The 14574-nt window shown below is 39.5% G+C and overlaps 1 protein-coding gene across 2 annotated transcripts in view; it reads right to left on the bottom strand.

The window, feature by feature from the left end:
• The window catches only part of LRP1 (LDL receptor related protein 1), a 217407-nt gene that overhangs the window by 134757 nt on the left and 68076 nt on the right, over positions 1–14574 (bottom strand). For both annotated transcript variants that reach the window (XM_069970390.1, XM_069970388.1), the window contains exons 4-6: positions 7113–7232; positions 5317–5445; positions 2591–2854 (exon numbers count right to left, since the gene is read on the bottom strand). In XM_069970390.1, coding sequence (XP_069826491.1) covers positions 2591–2854; positions 5317–5445; positions 7113–7232 — 513 coding nt within the window. The remainder of the gene's footprint in view (positions 1–2590; positions 2855–5316; positions 5446–7112; positions 7233–14574) is intronic.

Consider the following 14574-nt stretch of genomic DNA (forward strand, 5'->3'; position numbering starts at 1 on the left):
ATATATCAATCCCTGTCTAGGTATATGTAAAGATTCAATGATTAAGGTTAGAGGGGCAGGGAAAAGCCACTGGGGACCACGTCAATGGTTCACGGTTCGGCCAACAAGGTGGTTACGACAGGTTTCTCTTAAAAAGTCCAGAAAATTGAATTCTACCATGATTTGTTTCCTTATCCTCCCTATCTACTGTTCTGAAAACTTGCATGGACTTTTTCATAGAAGATGTGGGACTTAGACCTTTTAAAGGGGTTATCCAGTGCTACAAAAACATGGCCACTTTCCCCCTACTGTTGTCTCCAGTTTGGGTGGGGTTTTGAAACTCCGTTCCATTGAAGTAAATGGAGCTTAATTGCAAACCACACCTGAACTGGAGACAACAGTAGGGGGAAAAGTGGCCATGTTTTTGAAGCGCTGAATAACCCCTTTAATGACAAAACATTTAAAGGATCACTAGAAGCCTATATATATATATATATATATATATATATATATATATATATATATAAAAAAATACACATTTCCAAAAATACTAAAGTGTATAGCAGGAAGGCTGCCAGCTGCAGGATACAGTTAACCATGCTAGCTGGCTACAGTAATAAAACAGGATTAAACCACATAACTCCCCAGTGCTGGAACAGAGTATAAACAACAGGGCTGACCCCATACAAAATAAACAAGAACAGTAAGAAGAATGTTAGAAAGTAAGAAGAGGCCCAAACAATCCAACCAAAGTGCATGTGAATTTTACTCTTAAGTGCCCCTGAGGGAGAACATGTCAGATCTAGGCATCTTGTATCAGCCTCCATTTCTTCCAGAGAGCTCTTAGTACAGACAGCGGTGAGATGGCTCTCTTCTAAAAGCCCTGCCATAGTCTGTTTTGGCTGGCTTCATGTGTAAAGCGCTGAAATGTTCTCTAAATGACTAAGCTTCAGTTTAAATCATCGCCTAAGTCTTCGGCTGCTGTCTGTACAGATTGTCTCTTTGCTCTGCCAGTAGCACGCAGGCCAATGACACATCCAAACTGGCATTTAAACCCTCTCGCAGGAAGCACAGCTGGGGAGCCCTACAGCCCAGTGCACTTAGCTTTCACATTCAACTACTTTGTAACCTTGGCCCTTAGAAATAACTTAAGTACTAAAATAATCAGATATTTTTCCATCCCTCAAGTGCTGACCATACATAATATAAAACATATGACAAAAGCATCTGCAGAAAAACATAGTATAATGCTCAATGAAAAAAGGATAAATAAAAATATCAAACATTCTAAGGAGGATAAATGATAATGAATGAAGTGGTTTTCTAGAACAAAGGTGTTAGATATAACTGGAAGGCTACAGAGACCAAGTATTTGGCACAGTCCATTCAAATGGTCAACCCCTTTATTCTAACGGAGAAAGTATCAACTCCAGACACCCAGAGATCAGCTTGTTACCCTCTATTCCATGGATAAGGCGATGGGGATAAGAAGCTGAGATGGGAATACCCCTTTAATATAAATCAATTATCACAAGGCTACTAAGAGAAATACATAATTTAGAGTATTTGTAAAGAAAAAGCTACCGTATACTAGAAGAATCCAATAGAGTGTAATGTCCATTATGTTATGTTTATTATGTTCCCCCACCCCTACCCAATTTCTCATCCGAGTTCCCTTTTAACACATGATCAACACTAGACCATGATACACACTGTTATGACCAATGTAATACTGGAATCTTTTTGTTCAACAGTTTTTGCATGTTACATTTAATGTGGTAAAAATTATTTCCTCTTCTGTTCGCATATAAATATGCGGTTAGCTAGAATCGAGAGAAAGTAGAGAGTAGGGAATTCCGTTTGCATTTTATATACGTAGTAACATATACAGAAAAAAATTCTAGACTAAAGACCTGATTCTAACGATTAAGCATAGGAAATAGGAAACTCGAGATCAGGAATAAAGATGGTTTTGTCTTGGGGGGGGGAACAAAAAACAAAAAACAGAATCCCTTCCAGAGTCTTCCTTTTGCTTTACAGAAAACAAATGAACGCTGAATATATGGAAAGACAGAAGCCTCATGCCATGTCAGTAGAATAAAATGTTCCATTCTTTTCTAGACTTTGTTTCAGTGTGAATCATGAATCAAATCTGACTGAACCCACACAAAACTCCCTTATAGGGACAAGGAGTATAATACATTTTCACTGCTCGGTGTGCCAAGAAGACTACTGTATGTGGACTCAAAGCCAAATCAAGGCAGGGGGAAAAAAAAATAAAATCTAAAAAAAAAATTACATCCTACATCAAGGATTTCCCAACTGCGTTCTGTGGCTCCATCACAGACCAAATTCTGACGTACACTGTGATTTTCCATTCTATACTACTTGGACCACCCAATGGCACAAAGCAGTAGACATTGAACAATTTTTCTATTTAGAATTTTTTGGGTCCAAAGTTTTAATTGATTGTATCAATTCAGTCAACTTTTACTTTAGCTCTGCAGAATCATCAAAATACCAAACAACACAATCAAAATCAATGACTGTATATAATGCCAGTGTAAACAAAAAAAATTGAACCTGTCAATTTGCATGTGTATGAACTTACGGTGAAGACTTAGTGAAATGTTGATGGTGCGTTCTTCTGTAAATCCTTTCAGGTTTGGAATCTTGGCGCAGTTTAATGTAGTTTGGGATGGGCTGTCTCCCATGTTGATCCAGCATACAGTCTCCTCTGCATAATTAAAATCCATTGCTGTTGTCTGCTTAGTGCTGGTGGGGTGGATACCTTGAACCGGTGCTCCATTCAAGTATGTGGCCAGGATGTTCTGTGTGCTGGCAATGAGCAACACTGTGGGCCTTTCGACCGGCTCTAGAAAAAGGAGGGGGAAAAAATGGAATAACATTTTAAGATTTTATAGCATTAGCTTTTAAAACATCCTGGAAATACTTAAAACATTCACAAGAGCAACATCCTAAAATGTCTGCCAAGTGTAGCCTTAAAGACTGAACTGCGCCAGCTTCAAACTTGGAGAAGTTGGAAACATAGGACAAAATACTTCTGTAATGCATTACTGCTCCAGAATGTTAGGGGTAATGTGATATAGATCAGGATACGCTGCACGGACATCCTGTAGGCCTAAGGATGAAGACAGTAATAATAGATTGATCCATCTTAAGAGCTGGATATTGTACAAATATTGAAGATCAAACTGGTAAGTTAAAACTTTTTGGGTCAATGTTCCCCTGACAAAGTATCCAAGTAAATACAAAAAGGTGATGAGCTCACTGCTCTATGGAAATGTCAGTATGGGATATGCAACTTTTGGGGCATGTGAGAGGCCAGCCGAGCAGACTTTTGGTACAAAGACATGCAAAGAGGAAGGGAGTTAATCATAACTCAGGGAATGCCCACACTATGGAACCCGGCAGATTACCTGCTGGTCCCATAGGCTAAATTCTACGGTTTGGCAGATTTCACCATCCACCCGAAGAATGAGCTGTTCGTTCTTCCCGCAGACTGTGGAATCTGCCAAACCATAGAACAGTGATGGCTAACCTTGACACTCCAGCTGTTGCAAAACTACTATTCCCATCATACAAAATCCAGTGAAGTAAAGGAGAAATTGCGGCAACTCACCGTTCTGTAGCAAATTCTTCTTTATTTATGGAACAGTCTTGTACAAAAAGGCATCAGGGGGGTGAATAGGAGGACGTGCACACGGACATACAGTGGGTAGCGACGTTCGTTTCGTGTGGACTAGCCACACTTCATCTGGCTACCGCCAGATAAAGTGTGGCTAGTCCACACAAAACGATCGTCGCTACCCACTGTATGTCCGTGTGCACGTCCTCCTATTCACCCCCCTGATGCCTTTTTGTACAAGACTGTTCCATAAATAAAAGAAGAATTTGGTGAGTTGCTGCAGTTTCTCCTTTACTTCAATGGATTTTGTTTGATACTATTAACTCTGCGTGATCTGCTGAGCACCACCTGCTGTAATCTCCCTTTCAGCTATTGGAACTCTGGACTCTCTGCTTGTTGTAGTAGTGCTGAGTGTTACTCCTTTTGTTTTCTACTATTCCCATCATGCCTGAACAACCAAAGATTTGGCTTTGGCTGGCCAGGTATGATGGGAATGGTAGTTTTGCAACAGCTGGAGTGTCAAGGTCAGCCATTAGAGATGAGCGAACCGGGTTCTGGTTCCAGTCGATCCGAACCCAAACGTTCGGTATTTGATTAGCTGGGGCTGCTGAACTTGGATAAAGCTCTAAGGGTGTCTGGAAAACATGGATACAGCCAATGACTATATCCATGATTTCCACATAGCCTTAGGGCTTTATACAAGTTCAGCAGCCACCGCTAATTATATGCTGAAAGTTCGGGTTCGGATCGACTCGAGCATGCTCGAGGTTCGCTCATCTCTATTAGCCATCACTGCCATAGAATGAAGAATATGGGACCAGCGGAGATGAGAGCGGGGCGAGCTGCGGAATCTGCAGCGGGCGATCCACAACAACATATGTCTTCTTTTTTATTTTTAATTTTCATAATGTTTTTAATACGAGGCAATGAAAGTATTTAACAGGTTGGTTTTTTTTACTGTTTACCACATACTTTCAAACAAAGTCAAGCTTTTGTTGTTTTTTTTTTTTTTTAATACCAGAATATTCACTTAAAGAAAGTTACCCCTCACCCCCCTTCCTTAACACAAGTTCAAAGTGCATGTTTCTGGAGGCCCTGTTCACATTACACTGTATGTTTAGCATGTCCACACCAAATGGCCCAGATTTATCATGGTGTGTAAAACAGAAACTGGTGTAAAGTGCCAATAGCAACCATTCACAGCTCAGCTTTAAAATCTGCTAAAATAAAAAGCAGAGATTCATTGCCACTGGCAGTTTACACCAGTCTTTTTTTTTTTTTTTTTTTTTAATACAAAGATTGATAAATCTGCACCAGTGCATCCATATGACTTTCCTAGCTCTTTTATCCATGAGCCCGACGTAGTCCAAGAGCGCCCTTCTGGCCTCAATCCGGCTAATATATGTAAACTAAAAAAGGTACAGCACAGTAGATTATGCTATTCCATCCCATAGAGGCCAGTCAAAAAATGTACAAGTGTACAACCTTTTCTATTTAAACAGTGTAGCCTATTAATGATGGTGGATGCCACTGCATGACACTTCTCACAAGCCTTCATCAGGAGTCGCCATGGGGAAGCCCCAGGGATGTAACTGTCCATATATGGAACTCCCCCAGGGCTCCTTTCCCCATTAACAAAAACAAACAATAATAATAATAATAATAATAATAATAATAATAATACTTACGATTCTTAGCTTTGCAGGATTTATTGTCCGGCTGTAGAAGATAGCCCTCTACACAACCACAAGTGTAAGACCCTTCAGTGTTCTGGCATGTCTGACTGCAAGTTCCATAAAGTGTGCACTCATCAAAGTCTGTGAAGAGAGCAAAGAGTCAAGTATACAACATAAAACAATAGATTTTCATATTAAGTGTATTTTTAGATTCGCCATAAATATTTGGTTTACGCCAGTAAATATTTACTTCAACATTGGTAAATGGAGAATCATGTTCTAACAAGGATTTACATGTTGCAGTCTGTGAAAAAGACACTGGAATAAAAAAAGAAAGCCAACAAATGTAGTTATATTACTATATGTGTGTAAGCACCTAGTCCTGCAGACTAGAGGACACATGCTACTAATGCATTCACTTCATGGATTTCTAAAGACAAGATGGGTGTCAGGCTCAAAACCTGGTGGGGTTTGTGTCTATATGAAGGCCTCATCCTCATCTCTCCTTTCTCTCTTAATTCTTCCTGAAAACCAATCACTGTATGTTACCTGCTCCAACCCATTGTTCAGGCCTTATTCACATTTGTGCATTTTAGCCAGTATTTTGCATCATACATCAGGTGTACTACTTTTTGCTCTATGGATTAACTCTTCAGACTTACATTTCATATAGAGGAATCTAGTAAAAAGAAATGTTTACCATGTTAAATACTTTTGTTTAACTTGGGAACCTAAAAAGGGGATGGATGCCACCAAGTGGCATCTGTTTCCCATAACTTCCTAACAAAAAACCAAGTAAAACAAAGCCAACAGAAGAGTGGCTCCAAAACATGGACAAGATTCATGTGCGTCAATTATAATAGTTGAGGTGCCACGTCTGGTTTTGGATTATGAACAATGATGCAAAATACTGACTGAACTTATAATGTGAAGAGATAGAACCCCTGCTCACCATAACATAATATAAGGATCTCATTGCTGAGAACAAGCACATGCCCCTAACAGCCTGCAGGGAATTATGACTGTGTTCACACTGTTCCATCTTGGACAGCAAGAATCCGCATTAAAAAGTCTAACCAATTCCATTACCATTTATTGGAAGAATAAGGAGATGTTTGGGTCCATCCATTTCACAAGAATCCTTTATAGTAAGTATTGCAAAATACAGATATAAAAGGAACCCTTACAAGGGGTTATCCAATGCTACAAAAACATGGCTACTTTCATGTTATAGAGACAAGTCACAAGTTTTGATCGGTCCGGATCTGAGTGTTCAGACCCCTACCCATCAGGATAATGAGCTGGGAGAAGACTGCACTAAGGGCAGTCCTTTCCCAGCTTTATGTCATGTCATGAGTGGGGCTCATAATGTAAGTCTATGGAGACCAACTTTTTTTTTCCTCTCAAACAGAGGAGGGGTCTAAACACTCAGACTCGGACCAACCAAAACTTTTGACATGTCTCTATGACAAGTCAAATTTTTTTACAAATGACAGTGACGTGACATGTTAAATGTAGCTTGCTAGGTTAATGTGAGTGCTCTACATTCTTAAATCCTTTTTATTTTAGTTCTTTACCAACAAGTTTTTCACATATGAGTAACTGATTTTCTCCCATATAAAGAGGCAAAGTTTTACAATTTGCTTTGCAAACCTTTTCCTTTACTAAGCACTTGGGATCAGCAAAATGTTATTTTCCCAACCAGTATAATTAATTTTTTTTCTGCACTTGTCTTAGTCATTCTAATAAAGCTTTAAGCTGCATCATCTGCCTGTTCTGACCATTGTACAAGGAAGAGCTTTACTGACCTTTGCAAGTTTTGCCATCCTCAGCTAGTTGGAAAGAGGCGTTACAGTAGCATACGGGTCCATTCACAGTACGTGCGCAGTGATGCTGACATCCTGATATGGTACAGTTGTGAGCATATTCTAGAGAGGAGAGATACAAAATAAAATTAGATGTCACCATACAAAGGTGATTGTATCTTCAAACATAACACGTAAAGTTGTCCACCAATACAAATGTAAATAAGGGTATAGTATTAGCTACATAGTTGGTGAAGTTTAAAAAAATCATGTAACTAATATTGCTGTTGATAAATGTTATTACTCATTCTGTTCTAAAAATCTATTTGTTTTAGGGATGTGATATGTCAGACCTACTTTATGCATGGTAGGGGTGTCTGTAACCCAAATTACTGAGCTGATGGGTGTCGAGGTCTTCTGTTCCCTTGATCACAACTCAGGATGAAATAAACCGCGATACATTTGCAGACAGAAGTAGCTGCAGTTGAAAGTTAAAGCTTGATGGAAGGGACAGAAGAGCACTTTGTTAAATTGTAGTAAAAAATACACGGGAATATTAGTGAAAACAGTGTGTGCAATGCACATAGATGTGTTCAACAAAATGCTTTTCTGTCTCTTGCGTTAAGCTTTGACTTTCAACTAGAGATGAGCGAACCTGGAGCATGTTCGAGTCAATCCGAACTTTCGGCATTTGATTAGCGGTGGCTGCTGAAGTTAGATAAAGCCCTAAGGCTATGTGGAAAACATGGATATAGTCATTGGCTGTATCCATGTTTTCCAGACAACCTTAGAGCTTTATCCAAGTTCAGCAGCCGCCACTAATCAAATGCCGATCGTTTGGGTCGACTCGAACCCAAACCCGGTTCGCTCATCTCTACTTTCGACCACAGCTACTTCTGTTGGGAGATGCTGGTTTTTGGATTATGAGATGTCATTAAATGGTAAACCTCAAAACATCCATCAATTGGGGTCTCAGATGCTTCTACCAGGCGTGCAAAAAAACAAACAAAAAAATTATGAATTTAATTCATTTGGTGATGGGTCAAAAACTAAAAACAGATACAGCTTTGTCCCTAAAGTCTTCTTTTTAGAACATTTATACAGCTCCATCTTCAAATATAAACATAAAATGCACAATCACAAAGCTTTAGGACACTTTAAACCCACCACAGTGAAGACTAAGAAGCAATAAATGGGAGTTCCCTAAAACTTGTTCACTGTTAGGGAAAAAAAAAAAAAAAAAAAAACTACACACAAACATCCACGTCTTTTTTTTCTAATTCTAAAATGTTTATTCAGTCACTAACAAGTATTAACTATACTGCTAACCAAGTACAAACGTTAGTATCTAATGCCTGCGGGTTTATTTATCTTGTCCTTTGGCAGGTAACAAGCCATAAATGAGGCAGTCACTAGCAGCAAGAGGAAATGGCTTCATCATGTCTAGCCCTTAGTGTACACAGAGAATAAATCTCCCTTGGGCCCATGTGCCGAACGCTCCGCATGCAGAGAAGTTAATTGGACAGATTAATTATTATGTGCAATGATCCCATAAAGTGTGACTGTTCCGCAGCTAAAGTAATTGCCACACGCAGCAGCCCTTCTGACTAGTACCTTCTACAATGCGCTATGCTGCACGTGACCGGCAAGGGATTCTGGGAGTGTGGAGAAACCCAAAGTAAGTTACAATGCTTTATCTGAAATTAAGGACAGATTTTCATTATTTCCAGACGGCACTGGCAGATATGTTTCACCAGGCTGTGCTTGCTGGTGGCGTCACAATTTATCTTGCTTCACTTAGTTTACAAAACAACCTTTCCTCAAAAATGCAAAAAAAAAGAAAATTCTCCAGACCAAAAGTCAAAAAAAAAAAAAAAAACTGCACAGCAAGAGCTTTTACTTCCTCTGAGGTCCTAGGCTGTACACAACATCCAGTATACAGATGACTTACGTCTCACTAGTCACTTCCTCTGGACTACCACAAATATGTTTCTGTACGAGGTTGTTTATGGGGAGCTGACCTTCTCTCAGCACCAGAACTATAAAATAACCGCATCAGCATGTTCCAGCTTTCCATGAACGTTAACCTTTTACCGCAAACGGCAGGATCTACACACGACTTTCAGCTTTTATTTTTTTTTATAGTGTATTTCAGTTCACCCTGATATTCACATGTGAAAGCTGAACTAATTTAAAGGGGTATTTCAGTTTGGCCAAACAATGTTATTCTAGGCTACCTAGTATAAGGCAATTTTACTAATAATTATTACATGGGACATCATGACCACACATAACTATTGTGATGACTAACACCGGAAATTCTGCTGCTGAATATAACACACAGTATACATACAGATATTACCCCATACGGTGACAATATAGTGGTTAGAGTGCACAAGTAACAGAATTAGTTATGGACCTCCAGTCATGCTACTAAGGTGCAGTACAAAGCCGCAGCTACAAGTCTCCACAAAAACTAACGAACCAAAACTTTAGGCTTCACACTTTTCCAGTGCCTTCCTCCCCATTGCCTCCTCATAGTGTCAACCTTGCTTGTTAGGTGCCACCTGTAGGTAGATAGGTGCTGCTCAGTAAGTAAATCTGCCCCCATACCTTGGCCCACAGTACGTACAGTGCCCCCCAAGTAGATAGACTGCCCCAGTAGGTACATAGTTATCTCGATGCAGAGAAGTGAAGTAATCTTCTCTGGAACTGAAGAGGACAAGTCATAATCTGACCTGTCTCACCGTTGAGAGAGTCTGGCACCACAGCACTCAGTTAAACTTTGTCAAGCAACACTCTGTAATTAGATTAGTGATGGCGGTAGGGACAAGAGGTGCAGCTGTAGCAGAGACCCCCACAATCGGAAATGTAGTTTCATTTATCTCTCTCTCTTTGTTTATTCTATTTAGATAAATAAATAGACAGAAAGATAGATACTGTGTTTACTGTGCAAAGTAGAAGCAGATCAAGCCAGTGGTGGGCAGATATTACAAGACAGTGGCGGGTACCCAGCAGTTGGTTCTGAGGTGAAATACATGCTGGGAGATGTAGTTTCCTAGGCAGAGGCCATGATGTAAAACTGATGACCAATGATGATGATCATTTATAAAAGTATGAATCTGGAGCTTGGAGCAACGTAGACAAGAGATAAATGTGTCAATCTGTGTGTGTGGGGGGGGGGGGGGAATCTGTGAGTGCACCTATATGATTTTTGTGCATTTTATTTTTTGTGGGGTCGCTGGAGTGCCCCTTTAAATTGCTACAATGAATGGGGCACTCATTCTTTAAGTGGTAAGCACCATTATCTTGTAGGGAGCCACTGTTAGCATGTGTTTATTGAACGTATGGACATCATAAGCAAATTAACAATGTCAGAGGGGGGAAATCATGCAAAATGCTCAACTATGTGTTTTAAAGGGCCCTGAGTATAAGGAACTTTTTTTTAAGCTGAATAGAGGAAGCTGATTTTTCACTGTATATGCCTTTCACAATGATTCAATCATACAACATAATGGGGGAAAAATGAGTAATTATTAGCCAGAACTCAAACACAGCAAATTAGATTGCCTAATATCCTCACGGTTGCCAGTTTATGCACAGCTTGCCGAATAGGTGAAAAGTGAAGGAGAGGAAATATTTGCCCATCTCTGGTGCTGTACATACACAGTACTTAACAAGCTGACTGGGCATCTCCATCCTTCAGAAATGAGTAAGAATAGACTCTCTGTGGATGATGTTGAGGCTAAGCAGGACCTAAATGTTCATAAAAAAATACCCCTTTAATTGCCCTTGCACAGAGAGTTGTTCAGCATGAGGGGAGGTATGCTTCTCTTTTATTGCCCCTATTAACAATGCTGCACTTGTCCAGGAGATGTGTTTGGTATCATAACCAATCCAGATGAATGGATTGATATCAGGGACACAGCCCAAGAACAAAAGTGGAAGAATTAATTAAAAAAAAAAAAAAACTATTGTGTAATCTCTGAGGACTCAATATCCAAAACTGCTAATATTATTGCTTTACTTGTAGAAAAACAGGTATGGAGTGATGACAGATCTATCTACTTGAACTTGTTTACTAATGTGCGGTATTGGGGGACTAGTTGGCAACTGATTCATATAATAGCCCCATAAGAGACAGTGTTGTAGCTGTTAAAACTGCAGGTAAAGGCAATGTGTCACCTACATTTTTTTTCTAATCTGTTTTTATTTATGGACTGCAAATTCCATTGTTTGTAAATAAGGCTGCCATCTGCACTTTTTAAAAGCATTATATATGCATTAGATATGTTCTACAGCAAGCCCCATGTATATAGACAGAATAAATTGGGCCCATACACTAATTCACAGGAATGGAGAGTATTCTGGGCATGCATTATGACCCAGTACAAAGGTCATTTCATCTGTAACTATATTATGATGAGGACACTGCTGTTGTGGTCTGTACAGAGCAAGAAGTGTCAGCTCAAGAACACAAAATTAGGCCTTGTGGTCAGAATAAAACTGTAAGATTTTAGGATTATTTTATAATATAGACAGTAAATAGAAAATTTGAAGGGGGGAAAAAACTAAAAAAAAAATATGTTTGACATAAAAACTTAATTTACAAAATAGGTTGTTCTCTGATGACACATTGACTCTACATGTCCTGGTCTGACTGAATGTGCATTAAATAGTGGTGGTTATAGTAAAGCCAGCTATGTTCATGGAATACAACACCATAGAAACCAGCGTTAATACAGATATGCCCAAACTGTCTTTCTATCCACCTGTCTGGCAGCCAAGTGTCCCTAGAAATCATATTCAGCTACTGGAGCCGATGCAGAGCCAATGGAATTCTGTGCAGTACATCGGATTCTCCATGTACTGAGTTTTACATTTGAAGTATGGTGAAACACAAATGCTTACCTTGTAAGCGAAAGAGAACAGTGCCAGGGAATTAGGAGCAGTATCTCTAGCTCTATGGGACATCATTAAAGAGAAAAAAAAAGGAGGATGTTCTCAGGGAACACAAAGTGCCCATTGTGGTAGACCCAGCAGCTGAGTGCCTCTTGCACTTGTACTGTGTCAAACCAATTTAGCAGGAGAGCCCTGATGAATCCTGATGAGTGTGCATGGCCAGGAATTATTTGCAATTCCTTGATTTTGCTTCCTCGACGCTCACTCCACCATAAAATAGAACGCATGATCTTGTACAGGAAGAGCTGTTGGCAGTGACCCATAGCAATTAAAATTAGAATAACTGGTAGTCTCAAGGGGTGCGGAAAATTCAGAGTGTGTTATAGGCTCCAAGAGTTCATCAGCTCTTAGGGGATTCAGATATTAATCCTCTGCAACACCAATGCTGACAATATAATTGTTCAGTACCAAAGAGACAGAGGTCTATGCTGGGACAGGATGGGAGTGAAAGTCTCTCTGGCTGAAACAATATTGTGACTTGTTTAAAGGGATTTTCCCGGACTTATAATGTTAATGGGCCATTAATATCAGATTGATGGGGGTCCAATTCCAAGCATCTCTGCTGATCAACTTAAGGAAGGGGCGGTCCTCCTTATTGTCTACCGGTGGCTCGGCCACATGAGTGAAGTATAAAACTATATACAATTCTATATTGGAGGTCTTGTTAAGTGTATCATCAAAAATTCTGGAAAAAATAGCACTGCTTTCTTGAGGGGTAAAATGCTGGGCAGATGAATCACTGAGTTCAGCTGGATAAAATTGTTGTCCAGCATGAAAGGGATCCATCAGAACTTCCCACTGCAGACTATGAATAGCGGACGCAGAAAACTGACATATCAGTTGTTTGCGCCGCCACGAGGGATCCCGGCCGGAGCGCCTACTAATGTGTATACGCTCCGGCTGGGATCCCATAGACAAATAGGCAACATATTTTTTGTATCAACTACGGTCGTTGTTGCAATCAGCAACAATGGCCGTAGAAATACGAAAAAATACGTTTTGTGAACATAGCCTCACACTGTCAAATCTCCTACCAGGTAGCAGCATAGAAGAACACAAGCTTGGGGATATATTTATTCTGTATTTTTTATGTGAAACTTGGTGAGAAGATAACCAATATTATTAACAAATTCTTCAGAATCCTTGTTTGTTTGGGTTTTTTACTTTAATACAACGACTCCAAAGAAATGTGCAATTGAAATGGCCAAACACATACTTCTATTTCAGCAGGGCTGTGGGTAGGAAAGTGACAGACACTTCTGGCCATCTACTGAATGATTAAAAGATGGTAAAGCCTTAACTGTAAAGTTGCCCATACATAGTAAATAAGAGCAGACTGATGCCGCCATACACATTTGCGTCTATATCAGCCATTAAAGTTGTTCAAAATGGCCAAACCTGATGAATGCCACCGGCTGAAGGACAAACTATTTTTCTTCCACATGCTTCTCCTACAGAGATGTCCCTTAAGAGTTTTTTTACTCTATGTTGACCCCAAGATGGATGTTTATTCCCCACTAACCTAGATTCAGATACCATGAATAAGAACCAGCTTGGTTCGAAACGCGTCGGTTGCTTTTAAGAATGCTACAATAAAGTGATGAATTTTAAATTAGCTGAAGGAATTAGTTTTTTTTTCTAAGAGTATCCAGTAGCCCCTTACATAATTTACCAGATATATCTAGTTACCCGTCAAGCAGAATAATGGTCTGTTTATTAAGAGCCTCACGCTTACCTAATCTACGAAGTAGTTTATGGAGCTGATAAGAATCCCTTCCAGCGTGCAGTCAGATAGATTTATGCCCTTATAGCCATGCCCACATCATTAATCACTCCTTAATAGTGTCTTTATGCCAACTCTTGTTGCAATCAAACATGTGGACCTAGTGCCAAACAAGACACATAACAACCTGCCGTAACAAAGATGAGGTGCTGTCCAAAACCACAAAATCCACACATAAAAAGATCCTTTGTTCCCATTGACTTGTTTTATGGCGCATTCAAAGAAAGCTCTCCAGAAACAAGCCCATGGGCTATGCATGCCCTCCTAACTCTGAGCCCAACCAAAACAAAGACACCTTAACTAGAAATTAAATTATATTGTACACTTTAGCTAAAAATTGGAAAAACTTCCCTTGGTGCTTTCCACAAATACAATGGTTCTATAATCCCTTTATTACTATTTTAAACCTTCAATGGCAGATTAAGTTAGCAAGTCCTTTGTTTCCAGCATATAAGATATGATACACAACTGAAAAAAAATTATATATTTTTAATTATTATTATTTTTAATTATTATTATATAATATTAATAAGTATCACATATGTCTTGTTAATAATGTATCGGCTCCCATCAGCATCTGCCTTGCGCCCCAATGACATGACATGACATCACACAATCTTTTTGGCATATAATCGATCAGGGTGGCATGCATAAGCATATCTTTCACCTAATGCTGCTGACTAGTGTAAGCAGCTATACTATTCAATACAGTGTAGCCAT

Source organism: Dendropsophus ebraccatus, chromosome 5 (assembly GCF_027789765.1).
Source record: "Dendropsophus ebraccatus isolate aDenEbr1 chromosome 5, aDenEbr1.pat, whole genome shotgun sequence".
NCBI classification, from domain to species: domain Eukaryota; kingdom Metazoa; phylum Chordata; class Amphibia; order Anura; family Hylidae; genus Dendropsophus; species Dendropsophus ebraccatus.